Consider the following 21059-nt stretch of genomic DNA (forward strand, 5'->3'; position numbering starts at 1 on the left):
GGAGAACTCTGAAATCAAAATTGACAGCAATGTTTTAGTGACATGATTTATTTAATTTCATCAAAGTAACGTACGACTCAAAACAATTTTTCCATGTTGAATCTTATATGTGTATTTCATACGTTATTGATTTCAGTTCTTTTCAATATTTAAGTTGCAAATAAACCCGACCAACACTACAGTGTGTGATGTAATGCGTTTCTTTAATCGCCACTTTTAATATTTCAATGGTAAATGTGATAGCTCTTCTAAAATTCTTCAGTTACTAACAAAACGGTTACTGGACGATAGTGGTGGTCTGGTAACGGTAGATTGGTGGTGGTTGCGGGTCAAAAGAGAACAGACCGCAATTTGGACCAAGACAATAGACACGGGTTGTGCAGCCGGCAAAACTTTTATCTCGATTCAATTATTTTAACAGACCGACGACGTTACCCTTTCCCTTCATAATATAATTTAAAATGATTAGTCGTTTTTTTTTTCTACCGTCAGTAATGTTCCCGCACTTGGTTAGTTAGTTTTTTATGTACTGTATTGCTGGTTCGCCAATATTGTTCTGCGGTCTGGAAACTAAATGTAATTCGTTGTAGAGTCATGGCGTATACCATCCCAATTTACGCATTAATCACGATTAGAAAAATTGATAGAGTGAGAGATAAAGAAACAGCGAAATGGAGATATGATTATTGTATTTAACGATCGATATGCTACGAATTCTGATTTAGATTTAAAGGATAAATTTACTCGATTGAAAACCCTGTAGAGATGTTTTTGAACAGAGGATGATGGATACATTTTTCAAAACGACCTTTGTGATTATAAATTAAACTGTATATATTTTGGAGTTGTGTGCAATAATCGAATCAATATATAATAAATCTGCTGATACTTTTAATCAAAGAAAATTATGAAATACAATTATTATAAATTAAAGAAAATTGACAAGTGTAGATTGAGAAAAAAATTCATAATAGAGACTTCGAAAATCGTTATATTTTGTATTGAATGCTTTATATTATTTATTTGACAGTGCAAATTTTTAAGTTTAAAACGTCGAAGTTCCTTCTTAACCACATTAGTGTTGTCGTCAAATAGCGATAATTTGACGTGAAATACTAATTTTATTAGAATAAATCATTTGGTAGTAAAGCATAAGTGTATATGATTAGTGTATACCTATAATAAGATGCGATAAAGAGGTCATATAAAACTAAATTGTTGAACAACGTGAACGTATAACCTTTTGTTTGCAAAACAAGTTTTTGTTTCCTCTCATTGTTTGTTTATGCGAGTCCCTGGCAGGCGTATCTACCAACTATAACCACTAACTTATAGAACAAGCGTACCAATACCTCTTAAATCTCGTAATCATACGATACTACGTTGGGGTTTCGCTTCATGAATATTTAAATAGTTTTCAGGACAACTCATTGAATGACCTGTTAGCATATAAAATGTGATAGGGACTAAAATTTAAACTTTGATAATGCGACTTCACTTTAAGATAATCAAATACTCTACAACAATCCGTGTAGTAGTAAGGTAATTAGTTACAGTATTTTGTTCTTATGATAGTTAAATAGTAAGTGGCAATGATTCAGTGCCATGCAGACTACAATACTTACAGCTATTTTAAATTCATAACGCACGCTCAAAACAAAATGTTTTTATTTATTAATTTGCAGAAATCCAATAAATTTAACACAAATTAATATATAATTTTAGTAAACTGTAGTTCGTATTTATTTTGAAATAGTTTGCCAGAAAACTGCATTAATATTAAAATAATATTTATTAAAAACTTTACATAAATTAAAAATTAATGTAGACAGTTTAATTTGACCCCATAGTGTGTTACCTAACTCAATATGAAAGTATCATATAAATATACAAACATAATACTACTCTTGGTTAGTAGTAATTTAATGAGATGCAAAAATATACAAGCCAGCCAGCACAGAGCATACTACAAGCTTAATAATTAAATTAAACTCAAAAATAATTTAACTTTGCAAGTTTTAAGGTGCCATAAATAAATAAGTTAAAACATCACAACAATATTATCTCACTATTATTCATCTACTTAATTCTTACGACCAAATACTTAAAAAAGATACGTGTTGTAATGAATGCATATAGTTGAATTTAAACTTTTGCTGGATAATTTTGTAATTACTTAGTAATTAACTGTAAATATTTAAGCCATGAAAATAAATAATTTTGTAATAATTATTGTTAATAGTTGATAATGAACATCATTAGCTCTTTTTAATTAATGCGTTTAAACACATTGTGTTTAAATACATTATTCATGAGTAGCGTCCAATAAGTTATTATGCGATCGTATAAAACAATGCGGATTGAATGGAACTCAATTATTAATGTGTTTATTTCCGATAGATGAATTTATTGGCTCAATCAAGACTGTTGAACACCTGTCATGTATACTGGCAAGTTGTAATCAGAAGCTTGAGATCGTGTAGTCAAACGGACAAGGTTTTTTTAATACTGAGTAAACATTAAGGGTAAGAACAATATTTTCTCGGAGCGGACGTTAGATAATAATTTTCATGTAATGTAAGTAAATAAAAAATTTTAAGGATAAAATATTATAGAAAAGACTACTAAAAGATATGGGATCACATAGAAAACAGTGGCTATAAAAAAGAAAGCAGTTCTTATATTATGTACGATTCACATCACGAACCAGGCATTATTTTTCGTTAGAAACCTTATAAAAAGACACAAGGTATGGACTTTTTTTATTGCTGTAATCCCATCACTAGGATGTTGCTTTAGTTTATCACACACATCGATAATAATTATTATTGTATTACTACTCACAACTTTTTGTTTACATTCAATTCGCGATTTGTATTGATTTTTTCACGACAAGTATAAAATTCTAACGATCATTAGTATTCCAATTAATTTAATTTATTTATAGTTATTTTCACAAGAAAAACATTTATTACCGTCTACGAATCCATTCGAATACTAGATTGATTTTTATGACTTGCATAGAAATAAAATTTTACAATAGAGAGCAATATCTTATGGAAAAATATCATTCATGATCGTTATTAAATTAAAACTAAAAGTAATTCAATAGAATTTATGGATACTTATAGCTATGAANATTAAAACTAAAAGTAATTCAATAGAATTTATGGATACTTATAGCTATGAATAATTAAAAAAAAAATCTATATTTTTATGTTTTTATATATGAAAAATATTGAATTAAATAAAACAATTCCAAATTAAAAACATTATACATTAGTTTAAAAGTTTCACATCACTTGATACCGCGTTAAGTTAAAAAAGATATATTAACACAATATAGACTATTTTTTCTAGTTAATATACGACAAAAATAGAGCACTTAATACTTTCTATACACTATAACATCAATAATCTTAATTTTAATGTCATCAGTATTTTGCTCACTGGCGAGGAGGATCTCAAACGAGTCTCGACATAACAATACCACATACGTTCGTTATCAGACCCGGATGTTGAAATTTCTTTAAAAAAAATTCTAAAAATGCGTTTTCTTGAATAATTTCAAAAATTCAAATTTCACGACTTTGCCATATGAACGACAATATGTAATCAATTAATGAAACGATTAATTCATTACATTAATAAAATATAAAATTGTTTTTATTTTATTTAAATAAATTACTTCAATTAAAGATAAGTGTCAAATCTAACACATGTTGTGTAAACGTACATAGGTAATGTAACTTATTTTATTGGTGAAAACAAAAACATATAAATAGCCAAGAAGACTGTATCTTTTTGTAAAACAAGTTGGCGTATGAACACTTTAAAATCTTTTGATAATGTTTTATGCACTTAAATTACTCTACTCCCATCAAAAATATTTGAAAAATTGATGAGAAATGCCATTATAATGAAAAATGAGAAGTAGTTTCGCTTTCCCCGATTTGCGCCCCGTTTATAAATAACGGCGCTGTACTAGACGTCTATAAGTGTTTTTCGATTAAAATTTAAATTTATAGTAGTACCCAAAACTTTATGCAAAGACTTGGTTAGCTGTGTTCCACTTCAGTTAAATAGAAACCAACTTATTTTAAGAAATTATTAAGAGAATATTTGGCTCATTAACGCATGTTTTACGCGTCAAATATCGATGCTAAATAACATCATCTAGTAATTTAAAATTTATCGTACAAATATTTGTTTATAACAGCAATATCAACAAAGATTATTGGTCATTATAAGTTATTGTATATTGCCTAAAGTTGTACTGTACATTATATAGAGCAGCAAAATTTACCTCTGCACAGTGTAATACGTATGACTTAGGTGGTAGTAGGACTGTTCCGAAATAGATAACGTCACCACATGGCCACTAAATCAATGCTCCGTACTCTCTTTTATGTGAAAAAGTTTACATATACACATAAAAATACATTTATAATTCCTAGTACATTTTTTTCAAAACAACGCGTTTCATTTATAGGCATGGAAAATTGCCTGCATGCATGGACTACAACCATAGACAGGATACCATAAAAGTATATCAAATTTATATGGAAAAAAAAAACTAATGTTTTAGAATGCACGGGGCTCTGTATATGCAATTTCACACCATCCGTATTGTACGGTACGTTTGATTACATTGCTACGCTCAATTCTAAAATAAATACACATTACACGCACGACCGTGTGAAAGCTTAGTATGTGTGCAGAGTAGTTGTTGAATAAATTTCAGAAGTTTCCATCCATTACATTCGTTCTTGGAAATATCTTCCTATAACACATTTACATATTAATATATGCATTCGGTTGCCTAGAGTACTCCTACACACTAGTAATGTGTACATTGTGATTTTACCACAAACTAATCATAAAATTAAGTAAACTGTTAATAAGATGAAAACAAACAATAGCAGAAACAACAAATCATTCTGGAATTAAAACTTACAGTCGATTGTTTTATTAGTTGACAATATGTTAAATATTCTCTTCTCTTCTCGTTAAATACTTTATTCAAAATGACAAAAATTTAATCAGATCATATGTTTAGTGTGTTTTCATGGAATGAATACACGAAATTGATTGATTGTTTACACTTAACTATGAATTTATGCAATTATGATTAAGATATACACTCGCTATATTCTATAAATAGAAAAATTATTTATGCGAAAAACAAAATAAATTAGCTTCGATAACAAATGAAAAATAATAATTTGTTTTATAAAGTTGCTAGTTATAAACCCCTTTCATTATTCACTATATTTAAAGGAAACATTTAAAAACAAAATGTTTAAACTTTTCGTTTTTGTAAAATGTTATTTATTATAAGTTTCTTGGGCATAACTGATTACATTACAGCATTTTAAGATATAAGTTTATGATGGATGCTTAAAGTACTTTGTATATTGAAATCACTTTTATAGAGTAACTATGAAAAAGGCCAAGTGGTAAAGATTTAAATGCACTGGGTATTTATATATTCATTTTTCTCTTACAATATTTAACATATATTTGTTTTAATTTTAACATTAAATACATAAATGCCAAATATCTTTATGTACACTATAAATATTATATAAATAATGACTTTCGTTAAAAAAAAACTATTTAAATTACATAATTTGTTTACAGTCTTGTCCACTCAGATTCGAAATTAGAATTTTGCTAAGAAAATACTATTGACAAACTTTAATATAAAATAAAAAACATTTCAAATTGGTCATAAACTAAAGCATTTTTATTTTTATATAAATATTAGTAAAAATAATAAACAAACTTATTTTTATATCTATTTACTTATTCATCTAAAAATATATAAAAGAACGTAAAAATATTACGAAGTAAATACATTTTTCTAAAAATAAAACATAATATTGTCATTATTCATACAAATAATTGATGTAACACAATAATATGTCTCAATTCAAACAGGTCCAACTGAAAAACTTACACATCTATAAGATGGTCTAAAAAGTTTTATGAATACTTATTTTCTACATTTCTCAGATCAACCTATGATGTTATTGTATCTGTTTATCAAAGTTTTTTCTTAAGTGTTGAAAATTATCACTTGCGTGAAATAGTAAAATAATCAAACGGGTACTGAAATTTCGAATATTATATGAGTGGAAATGGACTTGATATTCACGAGAGTTATTATCGAAATGTCATTCACAGTAGAGCAAAAAAAAAAAAAATCGTTAACATTTTTGAATTAAATTTGGTTTTTTTTAGGCTATTGCTTTTGTCATTTTTGTTTGAAGTGTTTCCACGTTTCAAAGTTGGTTTTTACTATTATTGTAGATCATAATACACAAAAATAAATTGAAGAATTTTCTTCACGAAAAACTCGAGTTGAAGATTTTTTCTTTTGTTTTTAGAGAACTACAATAAATAAAATTACTTAAGGTATCGTCTTTTATATATATATAAAAAAAAAAAAAAAAAGTTAAGAAAATAAGCCGAGTAAATATGGCTTAAGTCCTTATGGATTACCTTCAGTTAGTTGGTTTTCATTTTTTTTTTTATAATTTCAAGTAAACTTTTGCAGTTTCATAAATAATACAGTATAGTTGCTGTAAAACCCGCTATATTAAAATAGAATATGTTTTTATTTCTAATTTAGTCTATATAATTTTTTTTGGCTAAATATACTGTAAAATAAATACATTTGTAATTGCACTTTAGTGCGTTGAATCTTGTTCAATATTTTATAATTACAGTTTACAACTTTTAATGATTAGTTTCGTAGAACTTTTTGTTTAAGTCACATCCGTCATTTTCGGCTGTGGCCCGAACGGTCAAATTGTGTTATGTAATATATTTTTCTCGTATCGTGTTTATTCATTTTACCCGCTTAAAGGTTGTATAGATAAGGTCTGTATCTTTCTGCATTCCTAGCAAAGGCAATCTATCAAAAATATCGTCAGTTAGGGACAACTTGTTCAGTTCGTCGGTTGTCATAAGTATCGACCCTTTTCAATCGTTCATATAGATGCCAAGGAGCGTATTAAAAATAAATATAAAATATATATTTAAAAATAAAACACACGAACAGAAGAAAACTACTAATATGCTATTGGCTTTTTCTTCAGTTTTTTTTTTTTAATGTAGTTTAAGAAATGCGATACTGACACACACTTCTGTTTTTATATTAACATGATTAAAATATTATTAATGATGTTGAAAATTGGGGTTTTCTGTTTAAAAAGTCTTCAATATAGGTAATTTCTGATTGAAGAAAGATGTTTGGAAAAAATTTATGTATCGATTTTTGTTGTCCTCAAAAATATTTGAATAGAAAATTTAAGTAACTATTTTATTTGCTCTATAATTTAAACAAAATTGAAATAACTAAAGACCTTTTTTTAGAATTTGAGTCAAACATGACGCAGTAAATAGTTATTTAAAGTTAAATTTTTGAGATAGCCAACAAAAAAAAAAAGAATCAAATAAAATTTATTTTGTAAAAATATCCACAATATTGTAATTTCTACAATTTTACAATACTAATTACCACCGGGATTGATTTACATTTAAAATAACATTAAATATATTTTTAATATACAAAAAATTTTATTTTAGCTGATCTGTGAATTCTATTTTTAATTATATTACATATTAAAATTCAGTTATGTCGTATGCTTCACGGCATGACTTGCAGTAAAACGTCGAGGAATAAAAATAAAAACACATAGTTCCAAAGAAAACACTGTGTATTATCATAGAACAACCTCAGATGTCTCCTACATCTCGATGTCATTCTTTGTTTTATACTTAAAACTAGGTTTAGGTATTTTGGAATATTTACAAATATTTATAGATTAATCACGGAAACCAGTTTTTTTTTGTAATTTGTCTTAAATGTCTAGTCTTACATTAAGGAATTTGTTATTGTTTGTTTTTAAATGACATTGTACATCATACTATAGCGAATAAACTTTTAAATTTACAATAATGAAATATTGAGCAATAATTTATTGAAATCGACTTTCCTTTATATATTATTTATTATTTTAATAGATAAAAAAACAGAAAATATCAAAGGATATATTTAAGGGGATTATGGTCTCGGTTCCTCCGAGATTATTAATAGGCAGAAATTAATTAAAATTTGTTAAAGTATGTATTTAAAAATTATACCAACGATAGATAAAGATTGGAGTATTATAAAACGTAAAGGCCTTTGGTGAATACATTCTATAGGCTAAGTTAAGTGTTTACTCATACGCATGAACATGAGAATGAAACGAGTGAGCCATTTAAATGGTATTACATGACAAAACGTTTTTGAGGGCCTTATCTGCTTCAAATTATAGAGCTTTGAAATCCATCTAATTCTCTGACCACTATTCCTTTCTCTTAACACTTGTCACAGTCAAAGAAAACGATACATTATTTTCCTTTACTATATTCTTGAAATACTAAAATGAGTATAACCTTTCACTTTTTATGCTGCTTTACTGTTGTTAGCCTTAACAACGATTTTGTTTGAATCGCATGTTTCCTCATAAATCTCGAGTATTAAGAACAAAATAGTCTTTGTTAGTAATGTTAAAATTATTTTGAGAATTTATATTTAAAAGATATTTTAAATATTGCAAATCAGTTATTTTTAGCATACTACGATATTAAATATTCAAGTGTACATTACAAGTTTTATACTAGGGTGATATAGATAAAAGAAATATACTGGTGAGACACAAAGATTTGTCACATCTTCGTGACTCATCCTATATACTACTTACACGTGAGAACACACTACCTACATAAGTGTGGCCAAATAACGCTTCAGAATTTCCATGTGGATGATGATATTTACTAACATAGGCAAGAGACAGACAAACATGACGCTGACAAATGAAGAAAATCCCAAGACAAGAATATAGCCATGTGGGTGAATTGAAATGTCGCCATCAATTTTATTTATGTTTTCGTAAACCTCATCGGTACCAAAGAAAACAACAGAGAAATGTATAATATACAACTTGAATATTTATTGTAATGCATTACCATAAGACATAGCAGACAAAGTAATGGAAATGATTCCAATTTGTCATTATATTACTCTTAACCTATATGACACTCATGCAGGTTATTTCGATCACAACTATTACCGCATTATCTTTGTTAAACATGATAATCGTAGATATAATTCATCAGGATTCTACGTAAATAGCGCCTTAAAGTCATATAAACTTAAATAATATTTCATTTGATGTTCAAAACTTTAACCATAATTTTGTTTTGTCTGAAAATCGTGCATTGCTATTTATAGGTCAGAGATTTCATAATATAATATTATCAAAACTCTTACGACTATGATTCATCAATATTTTTTGTATCATAAGCCAATATTTTCTGTTTTCTATTTTGATTAGTCTTAAGCGATCTTAATTTTGAAAACGTTTTATTTCATTTCAAGTTTTGTTCTTAACAGAAAAAAAAGTTTTGAAGTTTCTTATTATAAGTGTATAAGGAAGATTATATTTTATCATGTCACATTATTAAATTAACACATCTTATATTAGACCCTTCCATTATCAAGCAATGATAAATCAAAGTTTGTGGAGATCTATTACGACAAATTCATTGAAGACCTTCACACTTGATTTTTTTTTTTTTATATCGGTTTTATGCTACGACGAACCGAACTTCACTAAAAGAAAATCAAGCTCATTTTTTGTAAGATTTTCATTCCAGCACAACTTTATTTTCTGAATGCTTTCAATGATATATCATCTAATCATTTATTTAAACATTTATATTACTATTTGTGGTTTAAAGATCATTTATTCACAATAGATAATTACGATACTTCATTTATGAATGAAAAATAAATTATGATTTATATATTTTGTGTATCCTTAGGTTTAAAAAGTATTAAAGTATTTTAAAAGAATAAAGATCACGTGATTAAGTTTTTACTACTTTTAAAAAGCTATTAGATACTAAAAAGGACTATATTTAACAGCCTTTCAGATGATTATTAATATTCAATATGGTACACTAATTTACAATATACATTAGTAGTAATCTTCAATTTAACACATAACAAATAGAACCAAACAGTAATTGCAAACTAAATGGAAAAATTGTGTTCAAATATTTTTAAATAAGGAAAAAATATTATTAAACAGTAAAGATTAAGCAAGATATAATAATTTTTGATAAAAACTGCATTAATATAGAAGTACGTGAATAAAAATACATTATATATAAAAATACAATAATGTACGTTCAACTCTCAAATGTATTATTTTTTAAGTTCCAACAATTATTTAACTTTTGCCAATGATAGAAAAAGGTAATCGCTCAAAATTTCAGTTAAAATAAACATGTAAATACACAATAAAATTAATACTATTTTTTTTAATCTAGCGAATAAAATTGTATAAATATATTATTAACGAATACATAGAATTTAAGTTGGATAGGATATAAAATTTTGAAAATAAAGTCTTTGTATTTTTTTATGAAAAAAATGTTTTTATAAAATAGCTATATTATGAAAAATATAGTGTTAAAAATTTATAAATGAATTTTGACGGAATAAAAGTTCATAATTTATTTTAAAAACTTTACTAGCTAAGAAAAATTATTATTTAGAATAAACTTCATTATAAGTATAGGCTTCATTATAAGAAATACATCAAACTTCTCCTCAACCTCTTGTCTCCGTACCCTTTATGTATCCCTCGTTCGCTCCATNAAAAACTTTACTAGCTAAGAAAAATTATTATTTAGAATAAACTTAAAAGCTATGTTAACTTATTAACATGTTTATTGATGTTTAGTTCAAAATATAAACATATACTGTAAAAAAATGNAATAAATAAACTTAAAAGCTATGTTAACTTATTAACATGTTTATTGATGTTTAGTTCAAAATATAAACATATACTGTAAAAAAATGAAGATAAATTGGATATAAAAAGTTAGTTTTATGTTCGTTAACGTGAAAGTTAAAATAAGAATTGTGGTGAATTTAAACGACTTCTTAGATAAATTACTCCCCAAGTGTGCCAATATGAAGTTATGCAAAAGCGTTAGTCATATCTAATTGGTTTTCTTTAACCAAAACCAAAAACACAAAGCCAAAATCTCGTTAAAAACTTTGAAGAAGTTTTAGTTTCTTTTGTGTTTTAACTATATTATTAGTGTCGTAAAAGTTATTTTTAAGATTCAACTTTAGTTCACTAACATATCACTTAAAGATTTTAGAAATTTAAAAATTATAGTATTTCTATACATAGATTATTAATATTTTGGCTATTAATATGGTGCTAAAACTTCAACAACAAATTATAATTTGATTAAATAAAACCAGGAACAATATATATATAAGCGAGTTAAAATATGTGGAATTCCAATTATTTCACTTAAAATTGAATTTAAGATTTTAACTAGAGGTTTTAGAATTTAAATTACTTAGTTTTAATACTCTAGTTTGTTCGACAATTAGTATAAAACAACACGACTTTATGTAATTTCCAATTACAGAGTTTTCAATTTGTAGGTCGAAATCCTTCTACTTAATGTTATTTAGCGGGTGTGTTTCTTGTGTATAAATGAGCTAAATATTGTTGCAATTTCACCCGTAGATGAGATAACGAGACTAATTGATGCAAACAGTAATTAAATTCTACTAATTAGAGGACTATTCTAACAAATGAAATTATTAAGTGTTAACTAATATTACAGGATAAAGATAGACAACTTACTTGAATGATTCGAAATTACATTGGAACAACTCGCACCAACTTTTAATAAAATAAAATATAGAAAACAATTATAACGTACACGTTTACCCTTAGCACTAGAAATGGACAATTATGTTAAATGTAAAAAAAAAAAATGTAATCACCCCAAAAACATATTAATTAAAAAAATAAACAGACAATTAACAATCGTCCGATAACAAAAAAATAGTCGATTAAAAATACGATTTTTTTAATAAGAGCTTGAATAATGTTGGCGGCGAAAATGCTGACAAAAAACGTACACTTAGTGTCAGAAAACGGATAACGAGCGACCGAGACGTTTCTCCAGATACACAGTTGTGTTGCCGGTACATAAGCGCCGTTGTGCGTCTGTCGGCGGCAAGTCACAGCTGATCTAGGCCGCGCCACTATCCTCAACAAGAACTCGTGATGAATAAAATTCATTACTTTTTTTTTTTTTTTTTAATTATTAAACTGTTTGTAGTAATTTATCTAACATAGTTTAATTTTTACTACTACAAATTAACGATTTGTTTAAATTAAAACTATACAGTTACTGTACTACAATAAACTGTTAAAATCTAATCTAAAAAAAAATTGACAAATAATTTTAAATAGAAGGCAGTGACAGTCAAATTATTTTGCTGTTAGGAGAGGTTGAATAGCTTTGAATTTGTATTAATATATGAAGATATTATTATGACAATTAGGCGCGCATAAATGACTTTCTTATTAAGTCCGTTTCAAATATTTAATTTAATTTAAACCGTCGAATATACCTACGTATAATAAAGTCTTGAAGATAATAATAATAAACAAGTTTGATCTCCCAGATTTGTAGTGTTAATAATTTTTTCATATTAGTTGCACTCAATAATTTTTAAATTGAATTATCAAATATGAAATACTGTATATATTTATTTTGTTCAGAAAGTATAGAAACAGGTCACTTGTTACAAACAATGAGAACAATAGAAACCCGTTTCCTTACTTAATGAACATCTATATAATGAAAATTGTGCAAAAACAGCGTCAACGGTGGGATTTATAATTATAAAATTGCCTTTAAAAACTTTTTCTTAGCTATAATTTAATTAAAAGTTTGATTTTCTGGAATTATAGATTTTATTATCGGATCAGGTATTATCAATAGTCATTGATTATATCGTATTAAAAAAATATTAAACGACTTACGATGTATATGATCATGATTAATGATGTACGATTAATGATTTTTTTGCTCATTACTTTTCCTTTTATTGTAGCAATATTTACCATCTCAAGGTACTGCCTCGGAGCCCTCAAAAGACCCATGTATATCCGGTCCTGTACTTTACATTTAACAGAATTTTTTTTTTTAATTATAATTTTGTAAATTTATGTGACTTAACAATCATAACGCAATTAAAATAAAATTATGTTAATTATTCTTTGCCTGTTTTTGATTACAAAGATTTTCCAATGACATGCCTTTAATGAGTTATTGGTCTCTAAAATTATAATTTTTAGATTACATATAATCACATTAATTACAGGGATAGATAAATCAATTTATTTTAATAAAGCATAGATCAAAATAAATTTTTAGTAACTTTTAAAATAATTTTTTTGAAAAATCTAACATTAGCAAAAGTACAAAGAGGTAGCAGATTAATTATATAATTTTTTTTTTCAATTTTCGATAATATTCCAAAAAAATTGTATTCTTCAAAATTATGTCAAATCAAAGCTAATACAATGTATTTTAAAATGAAAAATAAAAACTCATGAAATCTCTATTTCCAGAAGATATTGGGCATTAATCGATTTATGTTCTACATTTTATAATTAATCGACAATTATATAAAAAATGTAGAACTAAAATATCATAAAATATCTAATATGAAAATCATGTTGAATATCGCAAAATTTAGGCATAAAAATTATAAAGACATGAACATTTTTTTTTTTTATAAGAAAAAAATTATTATTTTATCACTAGTCACCATATTTTAAGTACTCATAATAATGACAATCTTACTATAGACCAAGTATCTTACTAATTTAGTTTTGTTGAAACTCGAGTTATCATTATTCGCTCAGTTATCTCTAAGCTTTTAACTTTTATATTAGATGTGTATTCATTTTATCTAATATAACATTGATATACAAACAAAATATTACAGTAATATATAATACTTTTTAATATTTGCAATCAAGTTTTCATTAATTTTGAACCTTAAACGTTGTATCAAATTTTACATTGTTTTTATTTACTACAACGTTCATAAATATTTAACGACTTGAATACACATCACTATGTGTATAATTTTATACATGTATATTAAGTAGATTTTCCCACTTATCTTTAGCCGGTTTTTTGATTATAACTACAAACTTTAAAACAAGAAGCTGAATAATTTTTTTGTTTAAAATACTGCAGTTGCATATGGATTTTCTTCGTTGTCGTAGTTATTGAAAATATAAATAATAAGATCTTTTTATGGTATTTTAATTATTATTAGCTACATAACAATGTTTGGGAAAAACGTGTATTTTAATTTTGAATAACAAGCTGTTTTTCATCTAAGTAAAAAAAAATTCCACCTTAATAACATAAGTATGAAAAATATTATTAAAAGATGTAGCAGAATTAGATTCCCGTTGAAAATTTTGTTCTTCATAGTCGTTACTTAAAAAAATTACATTAAAATATTATTGGGCGCATGAAAATATTTGTAATGCCTTTCAGATGGTAGCAAACTAAAAAGAAAAAGAGGAAGGAAATCAAACCTTTCAATGATTCGCTTTTCTTGAACATTTTAAATTAAATTTTTTTAATTTGGAACTTCTCGTTACTGCTTAACTTTGTGTTTCGAATTCGTCCTTAGTAATGCTTTTTTTTACGTTATTTATTGTTACATTCACCTTCAATGAAGTTTTAATGACTTAATTCAAAATGTATTGAGGTATTAGGAAAATCATGTTATAAATATTGTTCGCCTAAAGTGTTGTTTCTTCGAAGAATATTTTGCAATAGTATTTGTAAAGTAATAATAATGCTTGTGCGTCATAAACTTTAAACGGGTGTTAACATATCAGAGAACAGATAGGAGTTAGACAAGGATGAGCACTTTTAACAAGCATATCCTGCCATCTTCATTTTGCCATTTATCAAAATTTATATTTGATTATTAAAAACTTACAAGATTTATAGAGAATCAAATCTGGGCTGACAGAATACCTTATCTTATAATCTTATTTTTAGCATCTTGTCATACTAAATGAAATGAAGTGAGAAAATAAAACATAAATTAAAGTAATATATTTTTTTAATTTTTATAAAACATGAAGGCAACTACATTTATTTTTTGTTTATAATAGATAATACATTTAACCATTATAAGATCAATAATGAAGTAAGTATATTCAAATTGAGAGAATATTATTGGTGGGTCTCATGAAGTAAGTATATCTCAAATACTTCATATTAAAAAAATACATATATTCTAATAATTTATGTATAGACCAATAAATGTTCACAAGTGTTTAAATTAATCAGATCAAATAAAATAATTTCTATGTAACACTAATCAATGATTCAAAGTATAATTAATGAGACATAATCAGATTAAAATCACTATTTTAATAACGCTGGGATAGTCAATGTTTATCATGATGGTTTTGATAATAACTATTATCTCAAACCGTTACTCGTTTTATTTTTAATATTTCTTCAAATTCTATTGTTATAAAAGACTTTTTGTTGTCTGTAATTATGTTAACAAGGATAATAAGGACTGTTTATACGACGACCCCTTCAACATTATACAACATTAACATTTTCGATCCTATTTTTTTATTATCAATGCAAAATTGTTTTAAATAAATATTAATGTCTATTATTAAAAATAGACTTCACTTATTATAGCTATAATATGATAGTATAAAATAATGTCTTAATATAAAAATAATTAAATATCGCTAATTTAGAGACGTGTTTCAACAACTAGTAAGTATTATTGAAAAAAACCTGTATCTCTTGTGGTCTATATTAAAAAGAATTAAAAATTTCTTTGAACCTATCTAATTTCACTTAATTGTAAGTTATTTTTCTTTATTACCGTTCAAAACTCAGGTTGTTATGATTTTGAGAAATTAAGTAAGACTTAAGTATTTTTACAGTAATAAAATCTCTAAAATAATGAATTATTTCAGAACTAAAATTTATACAGACTGCCACAATTAATGAACATTATTAATAAAAAAATATATTTAACAATTTTACTATTATTATGAATTTAATTTTATACTATTGTTGTATCTTAACAATAGTTATTACAACATTTAAAATATGCTAATAATTTTACAAAATTGAATCACAATGAACTTTTAATGGAATAATATTTAGCCGACTTAAATTTTTAAACTGGTTTTACATTACAAATTATTAAAGTTGCGTACAGGTTTTTTATAAAGCAACTTATATTCAACATATTAGTGTCAAATATAAAATACAGTTTAATGTTGCCCTCGTAAATCATATCTAATGTAATTTTAAAGTGTAACTAAGGTTAGCAATACAATTCTGCAATTTCGATTCAAAGATTATTTACCCCATTTTTTTGTGACATTTGCATACGACCATATATGGCAATAAACATTTAAAGGATCATTTCCGTTTATCACGTTTTCATAATATTTCACCACCAAATACCAACCACATATACACACAGATAAACGTGTACACGCGCATAGCAGAAAGCTCAATTTAACGACCTTGTGCGATTTTATTTATTGTGCATTAGATATTAAATATCACTATAACCGTTTATTTCAGCTAAAGTCCGATTCATGTGGCTCAATTGCTATATAATATTGACGGATAATTTACTAGGGTCCGACAATATGAGTCTCACGTCAATAGTACTACGTCAATTTGAACATTTTAGGTCAAATTTTATCACTTTTTGATCTAGATGTGTATTTTTGAAGTTTCTGGTATTGTTAACGATTAAAAAGTTATAGTAATTATGACACTTAGTTAGATGATCAAGTTTTATTAAACTGTTCTTTGCGATTTTATATATCTAGATGCATTCTAGATTTAAAAAAACTAGAAATTAGAAACATTATATTAGCATTTTTATATTATATTGTTATATTCAATTTAGGTTACCATCAACGATTTCCTGTTTTATAAAAACTAGATGTATGTTGATTAGTAACGGTAATTTATATTTTTCTTGTCTCCATTGCGAGCAGAAAAAATTTAATTTAAAATATTAAGATCTTATCTCCATCTTGAATAAAATAACAGTATTTGGAAAATAAGAAACTCTTAGTATTTTAACGAAATATAGTAGGGTATTTTGTGAAAGGATTACTGTACATTTCATATAAACTATAAAATCTTTTAATATTTTACCACAAATAAGACAATAGTGTATACAAAAAATACATTCTATTAATATGGTGTTACTTTTTCTAAATAGAATTAAAAAACTAAACAAATTCGACACATTTTTTTTTTGTATATGATCTTAAAATAATTTACTTGAATATCTACTTAAGTATAATGAAATTATTTAGAAGTATAATATGATACTACAAAAAGAAATAATCACTTATTATACATTATTAAATATATTATAATTAAAATGCACAAAAAGTATATTAGTTTCCACAAGAAAATATTTTCATCTGCAAAAGATTTTAATTTATACATTAGTAAATAATTAAATTTTAGATACATATTATGTTTAATAGTCAAGTCAACACATAAATTGATTAGTGGTTAACAACTCAAATGTAAGAAAAATAAAATGTTACCTATCACAGGACTTATTAAAACTTTTTTGGATTTTTAGTTTCCATAATAAGCATTTTTTATGTTATTTTTTACTATAAAGTGTATAATAACAATACTAAACTTTAATAAATATTTACTTCTTAAACAATCTAATTAGCCATTTTTTTAGTTTTTATAATTAATACTTAAATAGGTCTCTAAATAATTTTTTTTTTTTTTTGTAACTGAATTTAAAACATCGGGGTACACCTCATATGCCCTGAAGTAATGCCTCACGGCAGTTCCAGGGCGGCCCACAATAATGCCGGTCGTTAAAAAAAAAAAAAGGGGGACACCTCATACACTCCTAGCGTAAGCCCTGTACCTACTAAAAGTATTAATATGCATAGAACAATTAAATTACTTGTTCGAAATTTACTATTAAACACTCAATATTTTGTTTTAATAAAGAAATAATAACATTAAAAACTGTTAACTTTTAAAGCTACTGATATATGTGAAAAACATATTATTAGCTATCATAATAAGTATTCGTGGTATTTTACTAAGAATAAGTGAGTGACTTTTAGATTTCACATTTATAATAATTTTTTAAATTTAATTAATATTTTAAAACATTGATTCAATTATTATATATTTTTTATAAATCCCTAAATAAGGTACAATTTGATTATATAGAGTCATACAATTATAATTTAAATAGTTGATGTAATTTAGTCTCGACATTTCGAGATCAACTAACAACAACAATCATAAAATGGTTTATCTTAATATGACGCGTTTCTTTTACTAAAAAAAATGAGCAATTTATAAGTGTTGTGTTTTCATATTTTTATATTAATTCTAAAATATAGAATCTTACGAAAACATAATGATGATTATAGAAAATGAATAAAAATGATATCCCCATTTTTCAGAATTACTCATTTAAACAAGGACTAATTAAAAACAAACAAAAAGTTAAACATTTAAAATAAATTTCACTTTTGTTTTGATTTTGTAATAATGTTAGATAAATTATTACATTTGAAATGTTTAACAATGTGTCATAAAATTACAAACTTTAAATTATGAATTTAAGTATAAAATACGTTAGGACGTGTAATAATTTGTCTATTTATTATTCGTTAAGTGCAGAAAACACTTAATTATCAAATATACTTAGTAAATAAGTAACAATAATATAATTATTATAAAAATCAATTTTTCGTGTAGATAAAAAAATAAGGCTTATATACTTATTTCCAAATTTAATTATTTGTAATCATAATTAAATTAAAGCTGTAATTAAAAACTTTTTGACATTGAAATATTACATTTCAAAAAAAAAAAACTAGTATATTTAATTAATCAAAGAACTTACAATTTTTTCATCTACTTTCAAAGCACATACAGCAAAATTATAAGATACTTCACAGGTATCAGGTTTTCCAGCTGTAAAGATTTAAAAAATAAATATTGACATTTATTTATAAAAAATGTTTTTTTTTAAATCAAAATGTTTATAGTGTACATAAAGTAAATTCAGATTAATTAAATCACGCCATGAAATCATAAGGTTTTGTAATATATAAAATGTACACATGAGACAAAATGTTCTAGTTTTCATTATATAAAATATTTAAAAATTACCTATGATACTATAAAAAATATTAGTTAATACTTGAAAATAAAAATTTACCAATATTTGGTAAGCAGTGGTCTGCAGCTTTTTTTATTACAGCTTTCATATCTTCATCTGGAATAAGTGATACCATAGTATCAACATCTATATCAGCTGTTTCTGAATCGATCTACCAGAAAATATTTAAAAAAATTAAATTATTATAATTTCACTATGATAATAATTTCACTTTTTTTCCATACCAGTGACATTTCATCGAAGTTGCACATTAAGAAACACTGAAATTAATAGCAAATATCAATAAAAAAATAATCAAATTAAGTTACGAACTTTACAATTATTTCAAAAAGTAGATTTTTAATAATTATGCTGCCTAATGAATCGTTCACATTTTAAAGATTTATTAATAAAAAAAAAACAGCACAGGGAGACGCGCCACAGTGGGGACGTATCAAAGTTGGGTCCAGTATAGATGACATCTAACAGTGATTAAAATCACTTACATAAAAAACACTTCGATGCAAATCTGTAGATAATGTATAATTTTAAAAAATTGATGAATTAATCCAAAATCTCCTGTTTTATAAATATAAATATTTCCTTATTTATATCCTGATTACAAGTTTTATGATTTATAAGTGTAATATATGAAAAACTATTTAATATAACAGTTAAATATAGTATGAAATTGATATTTAATAATTTAATATTGTAATTTTTCACAAAAATCGTCAAGTATAATGATATCTGACAGTGATTTAAATCACTATCATAAAAATCACTTCGATACAAATCTGTAAATTGTGTTTAATTTTAAAAAATTGTTGGATTATTCCAAAAGCTACATGATCTCCTATTTCCTTATTTATATCCTGTTTACATGTTATATGNTATACATAAAAGTATCAGTATTTCCAGGACACTTTCAAAAATTAAGTAGAAAAAGTTGTCATTTTTAATCCTTTTATGTTGACAGGTAAAGGGTCAGATTTATAAAAAATATATCAAATAATAGGTAAAAACATCATGCATCTATAAAGAAAAAAAAACCCAGCACAGGGGGGTCGCGGCACAGTGGTGACGTGGCATAGTTGGATCAAGTATAATGATATCTGACAGTGATTAAAATCACTATCAAAAAAAAACGCTTCGATGCAAATCTTTAGATAGTGTTTAATTTTAAAAAATTGGTGGATTATTCCAAAAGCTTCATAAACTGCTAGTTCCTTATTAATATCCTGATTAAGACAAAGTATGTCGAATAAAAAAGAGATTATTAGAAAATAGTATTTCCCATAAAAAAATTATATTGATCAATACACTTTTCAATAAGTTATAGCATTATAATGTTAAAAATGTAAAAAATAAAATTGAGAATTTTCACACAATAATAGCATTTGGTAGCCATTTTCACCTTGAAGATAAAATAAAGTCCGAAATTTTTTTTTTCCATGATAAAGTATATTACATTAGCTTTAATTTAAGATATATATAAAAGTGTCAGACCTTCCGGAACATTTTCAAAATTTAAGTTAAAAAAATTAATTTTTTGTGAAAAAGTTGTCATTTTAAATCCCCCCTTGTGGGTAGGTTAAGGGTTAAATTTATGAAAAAAATATACCAAATGAAAGGTAATGATATTATGCATCTATATAAAAAAGAATTATATTGATATGTTTATTTTTGAAAAAGTTATGGCACTTTTAAGTAAAAAAAATTGAAAAAATTTCGAAAATTAGCGATTTTTAAATTTGTAATTTTTTTGGAGGTTTCCCCCTTTTACGGGGAACGAGGGAATTTTTTTCAATTTTTAAGGGTAATGTCTTCGACTAGATACGATTTGTGATCTTTTGACGTATCATTGAAAGAAATCGGTTCGGTGAGAGCTGAGAAAAAGTGGTAACAGACA

General features: G+C 25.4%; 2 protein-coding genes across 3 annotated transcripts in view; both read right to left on the reverse strand.

Annotated features, from left to right (window-relative positions):
- LOC126896323 (hemicentin-2-like) overlaps positions 1–12082 on the reverse strand; it is a 130241-nt gene extending 118159 nt beyond the window's left edge. For both annotated transcript variants that reach the window (XM_050668999.1, XM_050669001.1), the window contains exon 1: positions 11736–12082. The gene's annotated coding sequence lies outside the window, so the exon portion shown is untranslated. The remainder of the gene's footprint in view (positions 1–11735) is intronic.
- Positions 12083–17114: 5032 nt separating this feature from the next.
- Positions 17115–21059, reverse strand: part of LOC126896332 (general odorant-binding protein 69a) — a 4933-nt gene continuing 988 nt past the window's right edge. The window contains exons 4-7 of the mRNA XM_050669015.1: positions 19393–19428; positions 19208–19319; positions 18890–18960; positions 17115–17417 (exon numbers count right to left, since the gene is read on the reverse strand). Of these exons, the coding sequence (XP_050524972.1) occupies positions 17391–17417; positions 18890–18960; positions 19208–19319; positions 19393–19428 (246 nt within the window). The 3' untranslated portion in view covers positions 17115–17390. The remainder of the gene's footprint in view (positions 17418–18889; positions 18961–19207; positions 19320–19392; positions 19429–21059) is intronic.

Source organism: Daktulosphaira vitifoliae, unplaced genomic scaffold, assembly GCF_025091365.1.
Source record: "Daktulosphaira vitifoliae isolate Bord-2020 unplaced genomic scaffold, ASM2509136v1 Scaffold_1, whole genome shotgun sequence".
Taxonomy (NCBI): Eukaryota; Metazoa; Arthropoda; class Insecta; order Hemiptera; family Phylloxeridae; genus Daktulosphaira; species Daktulosphaira vitifoliae.